Source organism: Parambassis ranga, chromosome 24 (assembly GCF_900634625.1).
Source record: "Parambassis ranga chromosome 24, fParRan2.1, whole genome shotgun sequence".
Lineage (NCBI taxonomy): Eukaryota > Metazoa > Chordata > Actinopteri > Ambassidae > Parambassis > Parambassis ranga.
Window position 1 is genome coordinate 6,332,763 of NC_041043.1, and position 23,773 is coordinate 6,356,535.

Below are 23,773 nucleotides of genomic sequence, written 5' to 3' on the forward strand. Positions count from 1 at the left end.
CTTCGGATTATAAGGCAGGCCGAGTGTGTGAATGAGTCAATGAAAGAGTGAAGCGCAAATGAGGTCACCGCTCTGCACCCCAAACGTTGGGCTCTAATTGGCTGGGAGATTGTTAAAATACAAATGGGCTGTGAGTCACACGCTTGATGGGAAAGACACAATTAGCTGAACTGAAATGTTTTGAGCTGCTGTCAGGGAGGCAGAAATCTTAAATCACACTGTGGTTAAAGCAGTTTTACAGAGAGGGTGAAGCCAAAATCTGTGTGTGCGTGTCTGTGTGCACGTACGTGTGTGTTAGTTTTACCTTGAGAGCTTTGCGTGTCCTGATAATGTTCTCCGTACTGGGAAGGCTGGAAGTTACAGGACAGGGGCCGCGGCTAGTGAAGAAAACATGACATGTAAGCTGCATTTCATTACTTCACTTCTTGTTTCTATCTTACTCTCAGATGTGCGATAGTATGATGGGTTTGTCAGTTCTTCATTGGCCCTGACTGAGCATCCATTGTGCCACATTTAGCCTAGCCATTGTCTGGCCAGCTGGGAGGGAGATGCAGAAATCACTGCCTTCATTGTCGCACCGGAAATCAGACTAAGTAACACCCTTGCTAACTTTCCAACAACACCCACCACACCGCCAATGCATGTTAAAACCAAGGCTCCATAGCACAATAAGGAGGTCCGCCCTGAGCAGGGGACCAAATCTCTAACCTTAGCCATTTTCTGTGCTTACTTCCAAACTCTCCCTCAGCCTGCTGTTACGAATTGACAAACAAATGATTGTAACCATACCAGAGACAGCCGGTGGGTCCAGGTGGGTCTCCTCCTGATTGGTGCAGGTGAGTGAGTGGGCCTGCAGAGAAACAGAAGATAATTCAAAATATCATCGGTGAAATATTTGTGATGTATTAATCCTGTTGGAAAATACCAAAACAAAGCCAAAAAATGGCCCAACACAGTGTGAATCTCTGAGGGTTAAAGTACACTTTTGTCTATATTGGAGTTATTTCAAACAATGTTTTTCTGAAAGGTTGTTGAAGTGGCCTTCAGGCGGCCTTCAGACTCACTCTGCACAGATCTTGTTCTGTTTGTAGAATTTGTGTCTGGCCGTGAAAAGACGAGCAATGTACTTGGCCATTTCCATATCCTCCTGCAGATACACAGACAGAGAAAACACAGATATGTTAAAATAACACAACAGATGTATTTATAGAGCATGAAACCTTGTATTAAGTGTGTGTGTGTGCCTGCAGACACAACACTCACCATGTGAAAAATGATGGTGTCGTCTCTGCTCGTTATCTCCACTGTGATAGCTGACTTGTTGTGTGCGATGGTGCCAATGTCCTTCCACCTGTCACACACACACAGAAACACACACTAACAGTGAGTTTTCCCACCATGTTCAGAATATTTTCAGGCACAATCATTTAGTTGTTTTAGTTCCACTACCTCGCAATGAGAGAGGACAGACTTACTTGTGGAGCATAATGGATCTTCCATTTCTGTGTTTGACAAACACGCCGATGAAAGACACACCGATGATAATATCGTTGGTGTAGTTGTCCTGTGAAAGAAGGGACAACATTGTTGAAGAAACCAGAGACTCTGTAAAACCTATGAGCAGGATAATGATGAATGATGACGTGTGTCTACCTTAGCAGCAAAGCTCTCCTGGCCAAAGCCATCCAGTTTTTCCACCTCTTTAATGTACAGCAGTTCTGCCTCAGCGGCCTGCATTCGACTGGAACATCAACACAAACACGTCTTTCAGTCAGTTTTTTTTTTTTTTTTTTACATGCATGTACACAAGCAGTGTATAATGGATCTGACCATACCAGTGACTCTTGTGCTCCTCAGCAACTTTATGGGTCCATTCGTCCTCGTCCCCATTATGCCAGCTCTGACAGAGCAAAACAAAGACAAAGAGACACATGAAGGTGATGCAGGCTCCTTGACAGAGATGAAAAGGAACTTCTTAGCATGTTAGCATGGTGTGTGTTGGTGCTGCACAGAGCCCTGCAGCTTCCTGATGTATCTGACCAGTGTCAAAAATAAGGAAATGTAGCTGACTTGTTGTGTGAAAGACAACTATGACTGATTAACAGTCCTATTGTTCAGCAACCTGGCAAACTCTTTCACCAACAAACACAGCGTAATGTATCTGGTTGATTTTTAATCCTAGTCTTTGCTCAGACTCTTGCTTATTCCAGTTTTCTGCCTGTCAGTCAGATATGCAGAGGGAGGAGGAACACAGATGGCATAGGAATGTGTGCCTTCGGGCAACACATACAGACACACAACTCATATTCCAACAGTGTGAAGAGAAGGTTTGAGGACTCACCACTGGGAAGAGCACGTACTCCCTGAGGAAGTCCTGAGATGGGAACTGAGTGAAGTCTCCAAAGTCAGCTAAAACACACACACACACACACACACACTTTAGTAACCAGGTGTTTCTATCTCACAGGTTTTGAAAATATGTTTTATGATGAATACGCTATATAATGACAATGATAAAAATCTAACACGCAACAAGATAACACATCAGGATCATTGCAGCCTTGTCAGTTAGCACTAAAATGAACTTAAAGTCTTGTTTAGGTACAAAGCAGTGGAGTCTTGTTCTGCTGTTTGTTGGACAAAGGGAGGTGCAGCGGAGGATCCTTTCCTCCTGACAGATAAGCGTCTTCCTGGTGCTGCTAAGGCTAACCTTGGAGCCGATGATAAGCTAACTGCGTGTTTACATTCCGCCTGGGACACAGACAGCACCCAGGAACACGATGTGGAAGATGGAGTGTGGATGGTGTGTGTGTATGTGCATGTGTTAGGACTGATACCATAGGAACTCAAGTGGACTGGGTTCTCCCTGTGGTATGCAGCCATATAAGGTAGAGAAGTCAAGATGACCTGAGAAAGTGTGAGTTTGCACTCACTCTTTCTCTCTGGTTGAATATTCACATGAGATGTTGGTTTACATGCGTCTTACCTTGTACTGCTAGGCCAGCTAGTCTGATCCCCTGCTCTTCAGAGCAGCGTAGACGTCCGTCCAACACCTCCTTCTTCACCTGCAGGTAATACTGATACCTGTAAGGACACCGAACGAGGACAGAGAGAAGGGAGGAAACAGATTTTCTCATTTAAGTGGGACATTTATTTCAACATAACACTATGTGTGTCTGTTATCAGTCTACCGCTCAGGGACCAGACACAAAGGTTACTGGATAGTAGGCATGGGGCATCTAAACCGTTTGGTACACCTGTAACACTTGGGGCGTGTGTTTTGTTCAGTTCAGGACGTGCACATTGTTGTAGTGTTTAAATGTGAAACAGCATGCTCTTATTGTGAAAGTGTTTAGAGAGGAAGGGAGGAATTATGCTATTGTTATGTTGAGACCCGAGGTTTGAGTAAAGCGAGTGAGAGTGAACTCTGCCTGGGCACTGAAACCCACAACAAGAACGCATCAAGTAATACAGGGAGACATTTATTCCCACTGGCATGGAGACAAGTTTTGCCAACTTGGCGACTCTTTCAATGAACAGTGAGAGTCGCGAGAGAATAGCCACAAACTTTTAAAGACTGACGTGAAAGCACGTATCGTTCTGCAGTTACTGTCCTCAATGAGCAGCAGGTGTGACCGTGAGCTCCTCCCCTGCCCTAAAGCACCAAACTGAAAACCGTGACCTCAGAACTGTGATTCAAACCGCTCCACTCCTACATATATGTGTTGACCCCAATCAACACATACTCTATATGCAAGGTCTTTAAACATGGTTAAACAGCTTAGTATGAGGTCTCATTCAATGCCACAAAAGCATTGCTATTAGCTAATCCTGATTGTTTACATATCTTTTATTATTAGGTTGATGCATTTTTTTCAACCAGCTAAACTGATGAAATATCGGCTAAGTGTGTGGCAGTATAGGCGCTTCCTACCAGCTTCCAGAAACTAACCAGAAATGGGTTAGTGGTTAATGTTATTTTCCCAAATGAGCCACACTGTTTCTTGTATAAAACAGGAGTTGGAAAACATGATGTGTTTCAGGGTGACACATTTATCCAAAGACAGTCAAGTTGCACATTAGTAACTGAGGGATTGCAAATATAGAGACAACACAGAGAGACACATTATTCTCTGCTACAGAAAGTATGTGTCAAGACAGTATTGGCGACAGCATTAGCCAGTTAAAACAATGCCAGAAAGGCCTGTTGCAGAAGTGAGGAGTGAGTGAATCACTTCTGTTTGGAATACCAGTGAGTCATTTTTGACTTGAGTGGAATGCCAAATGTATACCAGTAGGGGCCAAACAATATGACTTTATAGGTCTGTAAATTTTCAGCTGCAGCTGCCGTACCGAGCTCTGGGTTTAATCTCAGGTCAGATCAGCACAAGCCGGACAAGAGAGGATCATCATCTTTGTTATACAAATGTGAGGCAACCTGGCGCTCATTTTACTGTGGTTTTAGTGTAAGATGATATGATGACACCCCTCAGACGGTCGCTGTTTGTTGGACAAAGTGCATTCCCACAAAATCAAGAGGCTGAAACACACCAAAGTTTCTAAGCTCCTTTTGTCCACTTTTAGCCACCGTGGTCCAGCTGGATGTTTGTCTTTTAAAGAACAGAGTGGCCACACAGGAGGACAGAGAGAACTGTCAGGGTGACCAGGCTCAGCTGCATAAAAACTCGCACACCGTTTCCTGTTTGCTGCCATGGTGACCACAGACCGAGTCTTTCCAATGTGTGAGACACCTCTTCTGATGCACACACACACACACAGAGTCGGAATGAAAGCAGTCCAGGCCAGGCTAACCAAACATCTATGTGGAAACCTCTGAGTTACATGCTTAGTCACCCACTCCTCCACTCATACATGCTCAGAAACACACTAAATTTCAAGTTTTTTTCTGCGTTCATGTTGTGTTTTAATACAGTCCTCTTCTATTCTGTAGTTTTAAATAACATTTTCATGTTTCATATTCCACCCCCCACCCCCACCCCTTCCATGTTTTTTTCTTTTTTGAGCTCCTCTCAGCGTACTCCCGGGCCTATAATCTGACCCCGCCCTCCTCCCTCACCCTGTCATTACACCCGTTGGGTAAGCTGCCATTCCGTTCCCGTGGCAACCCTCTAATTAGCCATCCCCAACCACCGAGGCTGTAGCGAGTGGAGCAGGGGGTTGATGCGGTCTGGTGAGGGGGGGAGGAGCCTGACGGGGACACAAAAACCCTTCAAATGATTGTGGACTTTGTTTTTACAAACTCTCCATGTTTTCCCAGCAAGCTCCGTATGGGGTCTGGGGAAATGTTGAGGTTGACAGCGGTTGGTTCTCATACCGAGGTTCAGCAGTGGTGTTTATGCGAGGCCAGCAGCGGCGAGGCGGACAGTAAACCGTTGAAATAACTTTGAACAAGTGAAAGAGTGACAGTAAAAGTCTCCTCCCAGAAGAATACATGATACCCAAAAATGTCCATAAACACATCTTATAGCACAGTGGCTCCATTCAGATATGTGGTGTTTGGTCCATAAAACTGTCTACTTGTGCTTAAAGATTGTGTTTAGATTCCATAAACCCTTAAACGAATGGGATGTTTTTCCTGACAGCTCAAATAAAAAAATATTTTCTTTTTTTTTTTTAAACTAAAAAGGATGGAATAAACTGATGACAAGGTAAGCCTTTTCCAAATTATTGCACTACAGATTAAGATGAAAGATGTTGTGATAATATAAATTTATTATGTCATCTATTGCCATTTTGTACACAGCCTGCCTTAATTTCTCTTAGAATAACACTGACCAAACCCGAGTTAGTCAGCACAGTTATCTCTAATCATACTCGCATACATAACCACTCTGTAGTGTGTGTATGTGCAGTCATATCGTTTACAAACTCACAGGAAATAAACAATGCTAATCATACAAAATGCACAGACAGGTAATAAAGATTTGACCCTGTTCCTGGACAAAGAAGTCCTTATGGCAGCAAGCGCTTGGCGCATATGTCCGAGTGACATCACAGTGCTGTAACAGCAGGCAAATATACATATATAGTAGAGCTCTCCTTGCTAGGAGTTTCTTGTGACTTGCACCATGGCAGGGCGTCCTGCTGGCAGTGCAGCAGCCTCACAGGCACAAAGAGCCCATTATGTGCCCACGCATGTTCAAGCCCCTCTCAAGACATGCTGCCAGATGTCCAAGTGGCCGGGACAACAAGCCTGCGAACATATGTACATGCCAGCATGAATGTGTGTGTGTGTGTGTACACATGCCTTGAACCCCCCCCCCCCCTCCTCCACCCACACCACCTCTGCAGTGGTATGACCCTGACCGCCCCCTCAGCCCTGGGGATGGGTCCAGACGGTTTGTGTGGGTGGGAGGCAGGAGGATTTCACTTTGAAATGTGTTGAATCAGCAAGGGGCACAACAGAGTGCAGCTGTGTGTGGCTGTGTGTGTGTGGTGATAACTAGCTGAACAAAGCTAGGATTTCAAGGCTGTTGATGCTGTTAGCCTTGGGGGCTGCTGAGGCCAGCTGGCCTCGCTCCGGTCATCAGTGCTCCGTTTAGGTTCCTCACTTTCTCTCTGAGAGAGTTTTCTCCTCCTTCTTCATCTCAGCAACACACACAGGGAACACAATCTTTCCACCACACACACCACACACACTCTATATGTCACCTTCTCAAGTAGACAAGGCAATGAGGTTATTGCCACACAAAACCTGTGATTATAACCAGTAATGGGACTAAAAATAAAGAGTGAACCTCCACTGAAGTTTGATCTGAGCATTATGACTGATGCACTGATGTACATTTTATGCACTTTTCACATTTTTTTCGTTTAGTTTAAGTCAACAAAACATTTCAGTTCATTCAGAAATGGTGTTTCTTTTTAAAATACACAGCTTCACAAAACCATCACACTTTTCCATTATCTGCAGGGTTACCAGGGTGATGATCTCCAGCCATGATGTCACAAAACACACATGACAGCAAGTGATCAGAATAGATGATAATTGCTTTCCTGCCCCACTAGTTGTAACTAGACATAACAGTTGTTTTCAGGCCTGTACAGTATATGGAGAACTCTTTACAATGCAAAACATACTTTGAGCAAGCAAGGAGCACAACAGAGTACAACTCTACACACACACACACAGTTTTGAGCTCCCTTGGTGTGGTTAATTTTCACAGCTGCCTGGAGAGAGGAAAACAGATGAATGGATGGAGGGGAGAGAGGGAGTTCCAGGATCAGGTTACGTATCAGTCAAACACTGAGCTTCAAAGACTTCATTATAAAAGTCTTATTACTTTCCCTGTAAATTCACTCTGAAGACATAAAGGCGACACTCTTTGCGTTCTGTTTTTTGACACAGGAACAAAGTTCCTTCTAATTCATAAAAAAATCTCCTACCCCAAATAATACTAATGTCCCAAAAAACAGATCCACTAAATATTTATGAGCGCCTGCAAAGAGACATTTACGCATCAAGCATAAACCACATAAAGAACAAGGTGTGTATCTGGAAGAGACATGGTATGTAGAAAAAAGACCTGCTTCGTGGATGTGATCCAAACCAGCTTTCATACAATAAATTATTACTGAAAGTCAGTTGTAATTGTGCATAAAAGACACACAATTCAGTTTTTATAATAAGCAAAACCATATAGTCATGCTAATGGTTAATAAAAATCTTTTGAAGTTATCAACTTGAATCAGAGAAACAAAAGGTTCATGCCTTCCAGAGAAGTTCCCCTTTAGGGAACGTGTACCATCTTACAATGTGGGTATTGTAACTGCTCTGACAGGGCTGCAGCTGGCTTCTGAGGAGAGGATTTTTGGGGGAGTGTGCGAGGTGTGTGTGTAGAAGTGTGTGTGTGCATATGTTTTGTAAACTAGACATCCCCCACCTCCCGCTTTTACCCCCAGCACTTCTGCTAGTAGGAATGTGTGGTCCGCCTCCTACGCTTGGACGGCTGTGCCAACATTCCAGACTAACAGAGGAGGAGAAAGAGGGGGAGAGAGAGAAAAGAGGAGGTGGATGTCGATGAGGGGACGCGAGGGGGAGCAGAGGGAAAATGTGGGACTAAAGGGCGACAGAAAAGCAGTCAAGGTGACACCATGTATGTGCATTGTAAAAAAACGAGAGATTGAGAAGAGAAGTTCACTATTGTTTCCTAAATGGCTCCTAATTCCCCTTCATAACCTTCCAACCCCCATAACCCCCCATACACACACACACACACACACCATAAAAAAGCCCACAGGGGATTCCTGGAATACCATCCCTTCACCAGAGCAGATCTGTGTAACAAACCTGCAAAAACACACAAACCAGTCACACATATATGATGATTTTGTTGGTCCATTTTTTAATGTCTTCATGTCTAGTCCTGCCTGTAACAGGAAATTTAACAGCATGAAGCCAACTGCAGTGTCAAAACGTCTGGCTGTGACCTACGATCGACCTTTCCGCATCCAGCCAGACAGAAGCTACAAATTCACCAGCTCAGTGAGAGACAGAGCTGCAGTGAATGTGTGTGTATTAAAGACATTTCAGCTTGCTTATTGCCCCATTTTTTCCTCAGAGTAAGCTTCTTCAGCCAATATCCCTCTCACATCTATATGCCAGCATTAAGGCTGCAAACATAACCATCACCATCGTCATAATCATCTGAAAATAGTGTCTCAAAAGTATTTAAAACTGTAGTTCACTGCATGGCCTCTGGAGGGCTGGCTCCAAAGGTGAGTCAATGAGTGAACTTTTTTATAACTCACTTATCTTACTTTGAACTTCAAATTAGGCATAATTATGGGTCACTTTGAGCTGTCGACTCATAGCACAAGCTTCCTGCTTTCAGGACTGCCCACCTGCCGCAACTCCACCTCTTTGCCTGTATTGGGACTTTAGGTGGACTATAAGACATGGCCACATGGTCTGCCCTAGAGACCAAGAACAACACTTCAGAAACCTACAGGTGATGTCACAGACAGTCCATCCATAGGTTTATTCAGTTAATGGGATCATCTGCAGTTGACCAGGTTGCTAGGAGACAGAAGCTGTACTTTGCGACATCAGTGACACATATAGAAATATCCTATCTAGGCCAAACACCAAGTGCTTTCATGCAGTGCCATCTCAGCCTGCCAGCCGTGACCCTTACTGTCCAACAGTGAGAATGTGAAAGGTCAAAAGGTATAAGAAGAGAGTCGCTATTTTTTTAGAGAAGCACACGACCTTGAAACGGAACACGAAGGTGTTTCAATAGAGCTGAAAAGCAGTTCTACATACAAAAGACACACTGAGTGTGTGTCTGAGTGATACTTTACCTGGTGGCTTCTTGCTCCAAACAGGAAACGTTGGGAACGTAAAACATGACTCCAAAGAAGAGCAGCGGCTCATTGCCGAACTTGTCCAGCTGCTTCTTGAGGGGTTTCTCAAGTTCCACCCAGCGCTGGGCCGGGGCCTGGGTCTTCCCTTGGAACCACAGCCCAAAGTAATGGGTCTACAGACAAAAGAAGGGGAAGGGGGAAGTTTAAACCATGTCATCACATCAATGTTCAAGCAAACCTCTGGGCTGGTATTTTCTCAGTAGATCCAAGAATAAACTGTAAATCAAACCTTTCATTCATAAAAAATGACACCTTCATCTGCATGATCTTATTCTCTCAGAAAATCCTCAACCCTTGTAGCTGCCAAAGCACATGCACACACACATAACTCTATCCTCACACCAGACACACTCAGGGTCTTAGATACAACACACATACAGACACAGTGTGCATTCACAGGACAGACAGCTGCTAAGGCTGTGGTGTCACACCGACTTATATATTACATCACTGATACCTGGCAAATACCACAACACTATGTGAGCATGCACTACACCGCCCATCTCTCTCACACGGTCAGACACACTTTCATCTAACTCCATTAGACACACATTCTTCTGTGTGATCTTTAAACAACTGTCACACACAAACAATAAGCAGCATGTGAAGTAACAAATGAGGACCAGAGGAAGAGGGGGGTATAAAAGGCAGGAGGGGACAAGTGTCTGTTTCTTCTGCAGTCAAAAAGGGGACAGAGGTAACCACGCTTCGTTAGAGACAAACAAGGACCCTGCAGGAGAGACACAACAGAGGGACTGAAGACATGCACAGGGTGCAGGAAGAGACCGTGGTGATCACACAGGCAAATGTGTAGAAAAGTATACAATTATATCCTAATGACTGAAGATGAAACACTTTCAAAAGAAAATTCAGAGAGATTTTATTTACTATGACTCACCTCTCGAAGCTCAAGCCTTTGGGCCACCGCCTCCAGACATTCCTGTCCCGTACTCTCCACCGACAGAGTGCATTCAATCACATTGTTGTCCAGCAGGCGGATCCGTGTCACGAAGTAGTTCTTGCTCAGGACATTGTAGCGCCGTGTGCGCCGTAGCTTCAGCCTGAAGGGCATGGCCGGTCACGGCGAGGTCACGGCTCAGTCAAAGGTCAAAAGTCACTTGAGAACAAGCGAGCAAACAAGCAGGGAGCGAGAGAGGGGCGGGCAGAGGCTCTATGACCTGGCTGCTGCCCTCCTCACTCTCGCACGGCGCCAGCCACACCACCGGGTGGAGAGATGCCCCCTGGCAAGGTGCTGGCCCATTCCCAAAGTTGTCCGGAGAATAAGAGGATGATGAGGAGGTGTGTGAACAGGTGCTGTAAAGAAAGAAGATGAAGAAGAGTAGGATTAGTCAAGAACATAAAAAATGAAGTTTTGCAGAAGAATGCCGAGACTGCAGAGTGTTCTTATCAGTAAACATTGTTGCTATCAAACCCTCCCACTCCATATTTCCGCGCATTATCATCCTGCCCAACTCCCATACACAGACGGGAACAAAAAACAGACTGCGCCTGCAGAAATACCCGTGATAGCAACAGCAGTAGCAGCAGTGGTGCGGCTATGGCGTTAGCAGAGGCAGGAATGATACAGCAGCAGACAGCTTTATCCTATAGTCCAGGCAGCTGTGCTCTCTCCAGCCCCATGAGGCCCAGCGTCAGGCAAAGCTGGGAGACAGAGGCAGAGATGTAAGGCTATGGATGAATGGACATCAAACAGCCAAGCACAGACATCCATCTGAACCCGGCAGCTGGCTTTGAGGAACTAATGGAGCTTCTAAGTCTCATATCTGCCTGTGTGGGAGGCCTTTCCTTTCCTTTTCATCTCCCTTCTCCCTCTCTCTCTTTCTCTCTCTCTCTCTCTCTCTCTCTCTCCCAGCTCCACACTGCCAGACATTGTAGCGTACAGGGCAGCAGTGTGTAAGATCACACACATGCGGTGGTGGCACATGTGCTCCCCCAGACGCACATTCTGTCAGCTACTATCACAAAACAGAAGAATTCATGTTGTCAACCAGAAGCTCATAAAACTGAATTACTGAAACTTCACAAGGAGACAGGGAGACAAGAACACACACACGCTGTGGTTTTAAGGTTGAGATGGGAAACACTTTGAACGCACATCTTTGGGTTTGTCATCAGTTCTTAGCTTTCATGTCTGTAATGAGGAAAGACCTTTGAAGTGGAACATGACACAAATGCACATAAATATAGACAGGTGTACAGTACATTTATGCACTGCAGATTAGGCTTGTGCAAAATCGTATCGTGTGCAATTAATCGTCAGAAAAACTGTCACCGATTAATATTACTCGGATCAAAGGTATGAACTCCGACTGCCTGCCGATCTTTATTTAGGGACTTCACAGCAACATAGGAAAACATTACAACAGCGAAGTCTCCTCCAGCAGATATCAGAAAGAATTCCACTCAGCCGAGAATCTGCGATACGTTTAGTCATTGTGCTGCTTACGACCAAACTAAGCACTGGAAGAACGTAAGGCAGGTTGATTTGCACACACATACATTTAAATGTGAAATTGTCCGGTTTGTTTGTAATGTTTTTTCTGCTGCTGCTCTACAGTCTGAGTGAAAACATGCACTAGTGTGGGACATATTCAGTCACAGGTTCATTTGCACAGACAGATTTTTTTTTTAACTTTAATAATCACTGATGTGACTTTTCTGAACTTATTTGTCCTGTTTAATCTTAATGTTGATATGCACTGCTCTGTGACTTAAGATAAGAACATTTGAAGGACAAAGTTACTTTAAATGTTTGCTTCATTATTATTTTGAAACAGTTTGTGCCTCTGTTATCAATACTTCAAACATGGCTGGTTTGTGCCCAATCACTACTTACCAGATTAACCTGTTAGAATGAAGTAGTTAACTTGACTGATGATTTGTATGGTATCATTTTAGAACACTTTGGTGATTTAGAGTCAAAAACATGTAAGTGCAATTGTCATCAATTAATCGTCAAATTAATCGTTATCGGCTAAATGCCACAATTAATCGTGATTAATTTTTTTGCCAATATCCCCCAACCCTACTGCAGATACATATTACTAAAGGCACCAAACACTTCTGTAAACTCCCTGAAGGTAACTAATCACTGAACTACAACCCCTCAATATATTTTTCCTCCATTTGCACTGATACTGCCAACAGGAACAGTCGATGTGAAAGCCTCCCTGAGGTTTGGACAGTAGCAATGACATTTGTTTCTCACGGTACATCCACAGCTCTTCTTGTACCAAATTTACTGGAGTCTGGCTGATGGTGCTGTTAATTTACAATCAAATGAGCTAACTGATGTGAGGGCACAGAGAGTGTAGGTCTTCCAACGCTTACAGGTGACTACTACTGCTGTTAAGTTTAAAGCATTTAAAGTTTCATGGTGTACTGCTCTTAAATGTTACATTACTTCTGCAATTTTACATTTTAATATCCATCCATGCTTAATTAACTAATTCTATTCAGTCATGTATCCTTAAAAGATTTAATAGAGATTTAACAGTGTTGTCAGTGGGTCATTTCAAATAGCAAACAACAAACAGAGAAAAGAGAGAAAACTTGCAGGTTGTTAATAACAGCAAGAAAAATAAACCAAGAAGATCACCAAATAAATACAAATGTATGCATGAGTGTAAGAGAGAGGCACCAGCTTACAAAACAACAATGCACCAGTGATCAGGAGAGGAGGAGTAGAGAGTGGAGAGGAGGAGGTGGAGGAGGTGGGGTAAAGATGGAGTGGACGTGTTGCTTCTTGTCCTGAAATCTGGCAATGTGCTGCTGATAGTCAGCTTGGATCGCGGCCCAGATTCCTCTCTACTCTGACTGGAAAAACAGAGCACACCTGACACAAGTATGCACCACAAGGAACAGAGTATGTGTGCAAGTGTGTGTGTGTGTGAGAGAGAGAGAGAGAGAGAGGGACAGGGCTGAGTGAGCAGGAGGGAAAAGACAGAGGAGGTACTCTTCAAGAGGGCAAGAAGCTGCACAGCCGTGTTGTTTGCTACTATTTGAATCACACTTGCTTCACGCCTGTCTTTTGTAACAGCCGTGCCCCTCTGGGAGCCGTAACACATTCCTTACTCCTGAATCCATCTGAGACAACACACTGTAATGTAGCATCATCTTACTCATGTGTTTTTTATTGGCCGTTCATGCCAACGCATACACGGCGAGCGAGAAAACCACAGGAGAGCAGTTAACTGAGTTACAAAGGGTAACACAGCTTTGCTTTGGAGTACAAGGCAGCGGCGACCCTAGCCATCACCTGACCTGAACCACAGAGCCTTCGACCCTCCCCTCCAGCTAAGGGCTTTGGGGAAGTGACATCACAAGTTGATGGTAAAAGCCTCCACAAAATGCCCTGAGAAATGTCCCCAAGCCTGCAAGATCCCTGTAAACAAATACACACCAACAACACACACAAAGAAACAAAGGCGCATACTTTGACTGTGTAGTGTACAAACATAGACATGCATGAACAAGAGCATGCCACAAACACATATACACACACATACATACAGGTTCTTCAGAGGTTAGCCAAAGAACCAGACAGCAGTTGGTGCAACTCTAAACTAGTAATCAGTGGCATGGTTTTGGGAGTGTGTGGTTGAGTAAAGCCAGACAGACAGACAGACAATAGTTTGGGATCTAACCCACTCCTTGATACGAAAAAAAAAGAATTCAACATTCTCTCTGACTGTCGTGTTTATTTCCAGCGAGCAAAAACAGCATAAACGTTTATGAATTTGCACGCTGTAATTTTGTGGCACAAGAGAAAACGAGAGGGAAAACTGAGGGAAGAGGGTTGTTTTTCTTTTTCAGAGTAGTGTGCTGAGTCTAAATATATGTGAAACCATTCCCATCTTTTGTTGTGTTTTTTTCCCCCTTTATCCTCTCAGAGTTATATGGAGAGGGGCAAAGAGCTGGAAGGTATTTTTGTTTTGTGCGTGTGCTAAAACCACAAAAATATTTAGAAGTTACCATAAATGTTTGCATTTCAAAATGTGCAGAAGCTTCCAGTTCAAATTGAAAGGTCAACAAAGAGCGAGCTAGACCTGACATATTTCTGACTGAACACCACATTAATAATGTTGTACAAACAGACAGTCAAACAGTGCAGTGTGCTCTGCCAGCCCGGCATCAGATTATTTTTGAGCAAGTGTTTCTTTGCTTGTGACAGGAAAACAAAGATGGCTGATCAGTTGTGCACCTTGTTATTCATGTCATCAGTGAAGTGAAACATTTGACAGGGATGTCATCATTAGAGTTACTGATATATTCTAAACACTTTGCAGCTAATAGACGCCTGTTCGTCCAATCACACCTCAGCGACTGTGACCATATAAAGGCATGTCTGTCACAATTTGGGTTTCTCAGTTTTAGGTCTTGGCCTTCTTGGGTTTCACAGTTAGAGTATGCAGAGACAAAGATCTTGAAAGTGAAGCAAATAAATGTGCATTCTTGCTAAATTTGAACCTTTACAAATACAGCAAGCAAATAATAAATTTTGTATATATAGTAATGTGAACCATTTATCTAAACCTGGACCTGCTCAAAAATAACATTAAATGGGACTTTCTGTCACATCATCATTGTGAACTGGGTAATGTGATGTTCTGTAAAACCTGACAGGTGTAACAGTAGGTGGGATTTAGCAAACAGCCTGATAATGCTGAATGAGTGTTAACAGCTGACAAAAGGCGGATATAAAATGAGGTAAAAGACAATGTTGACACAGGTTTCCCCTTCAGGGTGTGATGTTTCACTGCCAGTCAGCTCCTTACCATCTTAAATCAGGTGTGGACTCTGCTCACACAGGGCCCACCTGAGAACTAACCAAACCAAAACATGCTGAGACAAACACCACAGCCAGCCAGGCAGCATTACACCATCAAAACAACACAATGCTGTAGTTCATCTGCAGGCCACAACACATGAAGGTGTAGTTACACACAAATAAAAATCCACCACACTGCACCGAATACCTTAAACATCACAAAGCTGTGAACTATCAGAGCTGCTCATATGCGCATGTGTGTGTCTGCTCCTACTCTGCTGCGGTTCAGGGCAGCCGCTCTGCCGCTCCTCTCCATTCACATTCACACAATAGTGGGAACAAAACAGCACTTTGTCACCTACTGCTAAGACCATTAGACGCAGGCTGCCGAGAGCCGAGGAAGCAAGTGTAGCGTGCGTAACTCAATCAATCTGATCTCTGCTGCTTGTCTCTGTCTGAAATACCAGAGCTGCCCCCCACCACCCACTCCCCTCCTGTTACACATCAACGCTGTAGCAAAACAAACGGGTTAAGTGCTTCACAGCTCGTAACTGCGCTTCCTCCTGCATACTCGTCTTACAGTTTGGTCTCTGGACCAAAAAAAACAAGACCTGGATCAAATATAGGGCTACAAAATTAAGAGGCTGTGGAAGCATGTCTCTCACAATGCAGACTACAGCTGACATCTATATTTATTTTCTTACATATAGAGCATTTGCAAAGGCCAACACTGATACAGATTTAAGGTTTAAAAAAAATAATTTGGCCAATTTGACATGAGAGTTGCAGGGAGCCTGTTTTACACTAAACCAACTAATATCTGGCTTTTAAACTCAACAGGAAATGATGCCGTCAACCTTCACTCTCAAATGACTCTGCAGTAATAATCACATTCATTTATCAGCTCCGATTCCCAGCAATGTAAAAACCTGAGTAGACACAGTTATTCTCACCTCTTTCTGCTGTGCACTATAATCAGAAAATGCAACAACTCTGTGCCATGGGCTACATGCTGCTTTCTCAGAATAACCTACTGTAATCTCAGATTATAGGTATAGATTTTCAGATGCACATTTGTGATGTGACACTCAGGGAAAACATTTACCAGTAGTGTAAAATATTAAAGATATACTAAAAAAGGTTAAATGATGGAGTTATTGTTTATGAACTTTCTAGCAGTGCCGAATACAGTACACAGTCCAATCAGAGCTTGTGATTACTCTGGAACACCTGCCAAGATCTACTGTTAAAAAGATGTGTTTGTTTTAATAAGATGCCAGAAAATACTGATATTTGAGAGTCTTCATACTTGACTTAAATAATTTTTTTTATACGTAGACTTTGCCACTTGCTGTGTTGTTATGTCTTATCTGGTAACCCCACCATCTGTTACTCACACAGGGGCTAAAACAGAAGAATTTGAAAATACTATTACAGCCAGATTTGGTCTGATATTCCCAAAATCTTCTTAGAACTTTGATCCTCTTGTGCCCCACTGGCTTACCGTTGAGTTCAGTAGTGAGATGTTTTGGGGAAACACAGCTCTGCAGCCTGCACACATTCCAGGACACACTCAGCCAAAGCCTGTCTGGGTGTCAGCAGCTCCTGAGAACCGACCCTGGATCAGACATGATCCTCTTTGTGTGCGCAGTACTAGTCTGACTACACACATGCACAGTGTATCTGTGCACTTTACTGTAAAGGAATAAACACTCCACCACAAGTACTGTACACATATTGTTGCAAACTTATAGTACACACACACACACACATTCCTCCTTCAAACACACACATAAACATTAGCAGCTGCAAACAGATGGTTGAGCCAGGCGACCAGACAGTGTGTTTCTAACAAGAGCATCTGCTCTCTCACTTTCTAGCTCTGAGACAAAGACACACACACACAAGCAGGGCACATTCTCTCTACTACATGAGAACACAACGATGGTAACAAACACATGGAGCAGAGTGTTCACACAGAGGTGACATCCAGACTGAGGGAGCCTTGTCTGTAGCTTTACACACATCACACACACTCAGTTGGCGCAAAAATCTCAAAACAAAACATTAAGTGAGAGCAGACTCCCTCCAATCACATTTTTTTAATGGAAAAGCTTCTTGCAGCTAATGCAACATTGGGCCCTTAAAACACTTAGCCTGTAAACATAAATGCAGAATGGCAGAAAACAGTTGCATTTTGAAGACCACCTCCATTCAATAAGTAGACAGTATTAGTCAAAAAGCAACCAGCAGGTGGTTGGTGGGGTCAGACATTCACCAATGTCTAACAGGCTGGTGGCCTATTAACCTGCTTGCCTCAGCTCCACTCACCCTGCACTGATTACCTACAAATTAGCTCAAGTCACTTGCACAGAAACGATGGGATTCTCCACACTGAGCTTTGAAAGCTCTTTTTCAGAAAATGTCAGAGTGTTCTGAATATATTTCCTTAATATAAGCACATTATTCATAGTGGACCTCTCAACTATAAACATCATAAAACCAAAGAAACTGCAGGGAAACATTGGAAGGGTGTGAGCTGAGGGGCAGTAACAGGAAGAGAATGCCCAGTGTTTCAGGCTGGCAGAGCCATGTAAACACTGTCACAGGACCATGGTGAGGGGGAGGATCAAAGGGGGATACTTTACACTAGCCAGAAACTGATTTTCCAGACCAGCAATGACGCAGCTCTGCCGACTCATCCTGCAGTGGGGATAAATGTCATGACAGTGGAGAGATATGTTTGAGGGGGTGCAAAAACAATGGTGCTTCCCAGCACCTGCGCGAGAACATACAGCTGTGGAGAACACTGCTGGTAATTCTCTGCCTCTTATCATGTTGGTACAGTTGTTCAGGGGGTGGAGAAGGATAAAGGGAAGGAGCAAGTAAACATGGATGGTGAGGCTGATAGTGGCGGCTCAACACAAACATAGGGCCATCAATCGTCAGCCACCAAATCTGATGCAGCCAAACCACACTGCTCTTCACATTTTCCATACCCCCCTCTACCCTCTTCCTTCTCCTCCTCCTCCTGGGAACCACATCACACTCACACAACCATAACACACACACACCGATACGACTCCACACATGCTCAATCACTAAAAAGCCACTCAGTGTTCCTCACAGCTGAGCCCTCGGGCACCAGCAGGGACGTCAGCAGAGTTTACAGGCCTGTGAAAGCAGCAACACTTTGGTTTTGCTGCTGTTTACATCCGTTTGCAAAAGAGTCACACACTTTAAACCTGAGATCACATGGAACATTTCCTTACTCATTAAAATACCCTCAATGGCCAGGAGTCACATGTTTCTAGATTCTGAGCTGGAGTGGGGGAGAGCAGCGGTGATTGACAACTGGCACAAAACACCTGGTGGCGTGTGGGAGAATTGAGCAGGTTGCAGCACGCAGTCTGCTCTGTTGTTGTCTGCAGAGCGCTTATACACAGCTCTCCAACAAAAGCATCAAAGCAAGACTTATAGCACTTTCCCTTTAATATTCAATATCATATCAGCAGCACTCTCTAAATTTAAGACAAACATGTCTACTTTTTGTTATATTTGTAGTCGACACTACTTCAGGACTTTCCCTGACGAACCCCCTGATTCCCCTCTCTCCCATCCCATGACACTTTCTCTGAAAGAACACAAAGCCAACAGCCTTTAAAAGCAGTGCTGTGAATCAATATGGTGACATACAGCTGTTGGTGTGCTGTGTAGCAGCACAGAGACAGAGATTATTCATCTTTATGGAAGGTGATACTAACATGGCTGTTCCTCTATAAATATCCGACACAGATCCAGCACACTGAATCAGTCTGACATAGAAGCATTGCAGGGATGATATACATTCATAGACCACCATGAAAGTTAGCATAATATGGATTCCTAAAGATACTACTATGATTACAAATGAAAAGCCAACATAATAACACGCTATTGACAAACTACAGCATGGTCCCATGACTCAGATGTTACCACTTTTCCCTCTTTGACAGAATAACTGCCTTGTTTGTAGTCCTATTTAGCCAACACCTTTTCAAAGCAACATACACATGTAAACAAAAATCAGTGAGCAACCTGCTAGTGTGTTTTGTGTCTGAGAATAAAACATTAAAATCTCATAAACTGTGATGTTCTAATATCATTATAGTGATAATAAAATAATAGCAAAGCAGAATACAGTATTTCTAAACATAAATCTCCAATGTGACTTTTAATATTATAAAAAAATAATTTGTCTTTCCAGACAAGGTCTGGAAAATGTAAACTAATAATAAAGATGTTTAAAAGTTCTCATTATTTAAGTAAGAGTTCACAGCCACCTTACCACCCCCACCACCCGCAGTGCTGCTCTGGTGCAGAATAACAAGAGAACCACAAGCCGAGTTCGAAGGAATTCTGTGCATGTCTTCAACTTTGTTTAAACTGCTGCTGCCTATTCTCTCTCTCTCTCTTTCTGTGCTTCAGCATGAACACTTGACCAAAATTGCAGGTATGCATGCACCACATAGTAATCAAACGGCCTTTAGACCCAGATGACCACTGGCTGCACAAACAATAGCCACTTTTCCTTTTTACATGCAGCCTCACATTATGCAGTAAACACCTATTATATTCTTAGCCAGGCTGACCCTGGAGACAAAAACATGCGCCTTTTTTTTTGACTGTGCATTTCAGCAACTTTCCTTCTATTACCAGCACAATGATACTCAGATTTATCCCCCCTCCTGGGGTGATGAGGAGCACGGCTGAAGGCTGCTGCTGCTGCTGCTGCTACCACTGACTGAGGCCTTTAAATTCTCCACCAGTGTACTCCCAGGCCACTTGCTCTGGCACCATATAATTTACACAGCATGCCTTTGAGCTTATAAAGACAGCCAGATGTGTGTGTCTGTATTGTGTGTGTGTGCAGCCTACGCCTCCTGCAACTATGCTATATTTGCCTTTAACAGCACTCGCCCATTTATATTTATATTTTTTACAGTAATGGTCCAAGGTGCATGTCCAAACATATCTGTAACACAAACATGTAGGCACAGGGTGTGAGGACACAACAAGATGTCATCATCTCTCTCACACACACCTACACTGACTGAAGTCATTCAATGTGCAAAGAAAAATAGCAAAAACTGAGCACGTTGGCCCCTTTTACGCAAAGAGTGCTGTTAATAACTCTGTCATTAACTCGAATGAATCTTAAAGCAGATTAAAGGTGCCGCTCTTCTTCTTCTCACCTCTTCTTCACAGCTTTTTCAAATGGAGAAGAGGATTTATGGAGGCGGGGGTCGCCGTGAACATAATTCTCCTCTCTGCCCTACGTGGCTGAGCCATTTGGCCTGTTACAGACTTCAGTTATACTCAACTTTCATGAACGTCCAGAACAAAAACTGCGCTGCTGCTGCTGCTGCTGGTGGTGGAGAAAACTCACCCTGGATCCTGCGCTACATGCCGACTCTCTGCTCCCAGCCGAAGAAACTCTTCTTCGCTCGACGGCGCTGAACCTCACAGCCAACACATAATCCTCAAAGACTCATTTAAATTTAAACTTTAACATCCCGTTAGACAGACGAGTACTTCTTCTTATCACCGCATATGAGCGCAAGCTCTGGAGCAAAAAAAAAAGAGTAGTCACTTAGCTACAAACTCGGTCCAGCTCAAAGTTTGTTCGTTTTTTTAGGATAAAAAAAGCACAAAAAGGTCCAAAACTGACGCAAAAGTTCCGCAGCTTGGATAACAACGCCGTGGTCTTCTGCGGCTGGGACTGTTAGTATGTTTATAGTAGTGGTGGTCCCTCCAGTCCAATGGAGGCGTTCAGGACAGGCGGGGAGAGCAGCACACGCTGCGTTCAAGGGCTGCACGAAGTAGCGGAATTATGAAGTTCAACCCCGAAAAAGGACGTTTAAACGCTTTTATGTTGTTTTTTTCCTTTTTCTGCAAATTAAGTCGTAATTCTACCCAACGAACATACAAATATGTACAATAAAACGATGCATTAAAAGTATGGAGGTTACAATACCTATACCTGAAATTATTATCATTAATAACCATTTAATATTAGTAGGTTACACTTTAAAAGTGCAGCTCGGAATTTAAAATCGTTAGTGAGCAGAATTACGTTTTGAGAGTTAGTGTTTTACACTGATATAAATTTATTATATTTAATTCTAAAGCCTGTGTTTTTCAATAAACACAATCTGATGCATTAAAATGGACAAATTAGCGTGAAAATAAGCTCTAACAATCTCTAACATGAAATGCAATTGATCACTTTTAATATTTTAAACCGGGGCAATTTTGAATAAAACATTTTGCTTCCACTTCTTCGCATTTACTCGGATCTGTGCATTTACAATAAAATGAGGGGCTGTTGCACGTAAAAGAGTTTGTTAAGTAAACATATAATAACAATAATCAAAAAGCTATTTACTCACAAAGTCATTTCTCACACATACGCCAGCAGCAGCTCAGAGTTTCCCAGCCCTGGCTGGGACCGTGAACGCAGCAACGAGTCTTGACGCCGTCCCCTGCACTCTGACATCAGACCGGAGGAATCTGAGGAATGCCGGGCTCCTGGGAGAAGTCCTCCTCGTTTAATGGTTTTCCAGGGGCCACGGAGGTGACTAAACGTCGAACAAAGGAGTCCCCACACATATTTATGTCCCCTCTTTCTGCCTTTTGGCCCGGGATGAGTTATACAGCCGCGGCGGTGCCATTTATTTGCATAACCTACATTTTTACTGCGTATACATATGCAAATATGCACATAAATTTATCAAGTATAGTATTTTGGGAGCTTTATAAGTTTGACCCTTGGATCAGTGAAAGTTTAACAGTTCAATATTAATGTTCATTCTGTCTGTTGTGATGAGTTATGATGAAATCGTACCACAGGAGAGGGAAACACAAAGATCATCCAGAGCACTTACACCAGCCCTTAATACAGCTGGAGCTTATTAAGCTGAGCTCCTGTTTGCCATGAGTGCAGAGATAAATAAAAAGGACCACACAGGTTACATCACCACATGTATTCCTAAACACGGTTAAAATTACACACGTCTTTTTAATTTATTGTGGATTTTGTTTTTAATGGAGCCTGTGTGCAGTAAGAATGAGGTTCCTTACAGGTCCCTCTGCCAACAGTAGAAGACCAGGTGGTCTTATTTGTGACCAAATTGCAGCCTCTTGTGGCTCAACAGCAATTCACAGCTGCAGCAGCAGCAACAGCACATCAGTCCCATAACAATCTTTTATATGAGGTAAACTCTAACCCATGTGTTTGACACCTACAGTTAAATACATACAATACTTAGTCCAGCAGTGGTGGACCAGACAGACTCCTTCAGCACAACGTTTAAGTTCATCCAGTCCATGTCAGCAAGTCTGTTCCTCTGAGAGCTGAAATATTATCAGGAGAAGTGTGAAGGTGCTTCATCTGTCTTCTGCTTAAGCAGCTGTATAAACACAAATCTAAGCAAAGTTCAGGTTGAAACATGCTCTGGGAATCCTGAAGTACGCATGGATAATCAGCTTAAATAAAAATGACAACAAAATTATGACTTCATGAAGCATAAAGCATCACACACATTATAGAAAGGAGACTAACAAAGACTTCTCCCCATGAATTTGGGGAATAAAAAGTCTTAAGCTGTGCTTCCTGAGCTCTCCTGTGGGAGATGCTGTGGGATTGTAAAATATGAGCATTGTGCTCTACTTCACTGACATTTAGGAGTCTCTGAATACACCAAAACTGGTTCTCCGTCATCATGTCCTTTTTTTCTCTGCACACCATGTGTTTATTGGTGCTGAGGTCTGAAACCTGAACCAGACTGACACATGGGCACTTCAGACCCATCTGTCCTGTTTGTGTAAAAAGAAGGTCTAATTTTTATACCCCTCTCTGTTCAGAGTTCTGGTCTAAAAGCAGTAAATAAATGTGTGAAAATCTTAATACATACATTACATAATAAAATATGTTGAGGACAAAATAACATAAAAATGATCAACGTAATTATTTTCCTATGGAGACATGGATTAAAGCATCAGCAAACTCCTGGACAGTCTGTGGTGCAACGTGGCGTTGGTGGATGGAACGAGACATGATGTCCCAGATGTGCTGGATTGGATTCAGGTCTGGGGAACGGGCAGACCGGTTCATAGAATCAATGCTTTCATCATGCAGGAACTGCTGACACTTCAGCCACATGAGGCCTAGCATTTTAATGTATCAGAAGGAACCCAGGGCCCACTGCACCAGCATATGGTCTCACAATGGGTCTGAGGATCTCATCCTGGTACCTAATGACAGTCAGGCTACCTCTGGCTAGCACATGGAGGGCTGTCCTCTGAAGAAATGCCTCGCCACACCATTACTGACCCACCACCAAACCAGTCACACAGGCACAGGCCACCAATGGTGAATCTGCCAATCTTGGTGTTCTCTGGCAAATGCCAATCGCCCTGCACGGTGTTGGGCTGTAAGCACAAGCCCCATATGTGGATGTTGGGCCCTCATACCACCCTCATGGAGTCTGTTTCTGACAGTTTGAGCAGAAACATGCATATTAGTGGCCTGCTGGAGGTCATGTTGCAGGGCTC

At 43.5% G+C, this 23,773-nt stretch overlaps 1 protein-coding gene across 3 annotated transcripts in view; it reads right to left on the bottom strand.

Annotated features, from left to right (window-relative positions):
• The window catches only part of LOC114428484 (tyrosine-protein phosphatase non-receptor type 14-like), a 29,437-nt gene extending 8,473 nt beyond the window's left edge, over positions 1-20,964 (bottom strand). The window contains exons 1-12 of one of the 3 annotated variants that reach the window (XM_028396921.1): positions 20,607-20,964; positions 10,286-10,701; positions 9,325-9,500; positions 2,987-3,084; positions 2,342-2,409; positions 1,836-1,900; positions 1,654-1,741; positions 1,476-1,564; positions 1,264-1,351; positions 1,065-1,147; positions 790-850; positions 305-377 (exon numbers count right to left, since the gene is read on the bottom strand). In XM_028396921.1, the coding sequence (XP_028252722.1) occupies positions 305-377; positions 790-850; positions 1,065-1,147; positions 1,264-1,351; positions 1,476-1,564; positions 1,654-1,741; positions 1,836-1,900; positions 2,342-2,409; positions 2,987-3,084; positions 9,325-9,500; positions 10,286-10,459 (1,063 nt within the window). In that variant the 5' untranslated portion in view covers positions 10,460-10,701; positions 20,607-20,964. Of the gene's footprint in view, positions 1-304; positions 378-789; positions 851-1,064; positions 1,148-1,263; positions 1,352-1,475; positions 1,565-1,653; positions 1,742-1,835; positions 1,901-2,341; positions 2,410-2,986; positions 3,085-9,324; positions 9,501-10,285; positions 10,702-10,908; positions 11,062-20,412; positions 20,571-20,606 lie in introns of those variants that run through there. The other 2 variants (XM_028396922.1, XM_028396923.1) reach the window with 2 other exon arrangements.
• Positions 20,965-23,773: the final 2,809 nt, after the last annotated feature.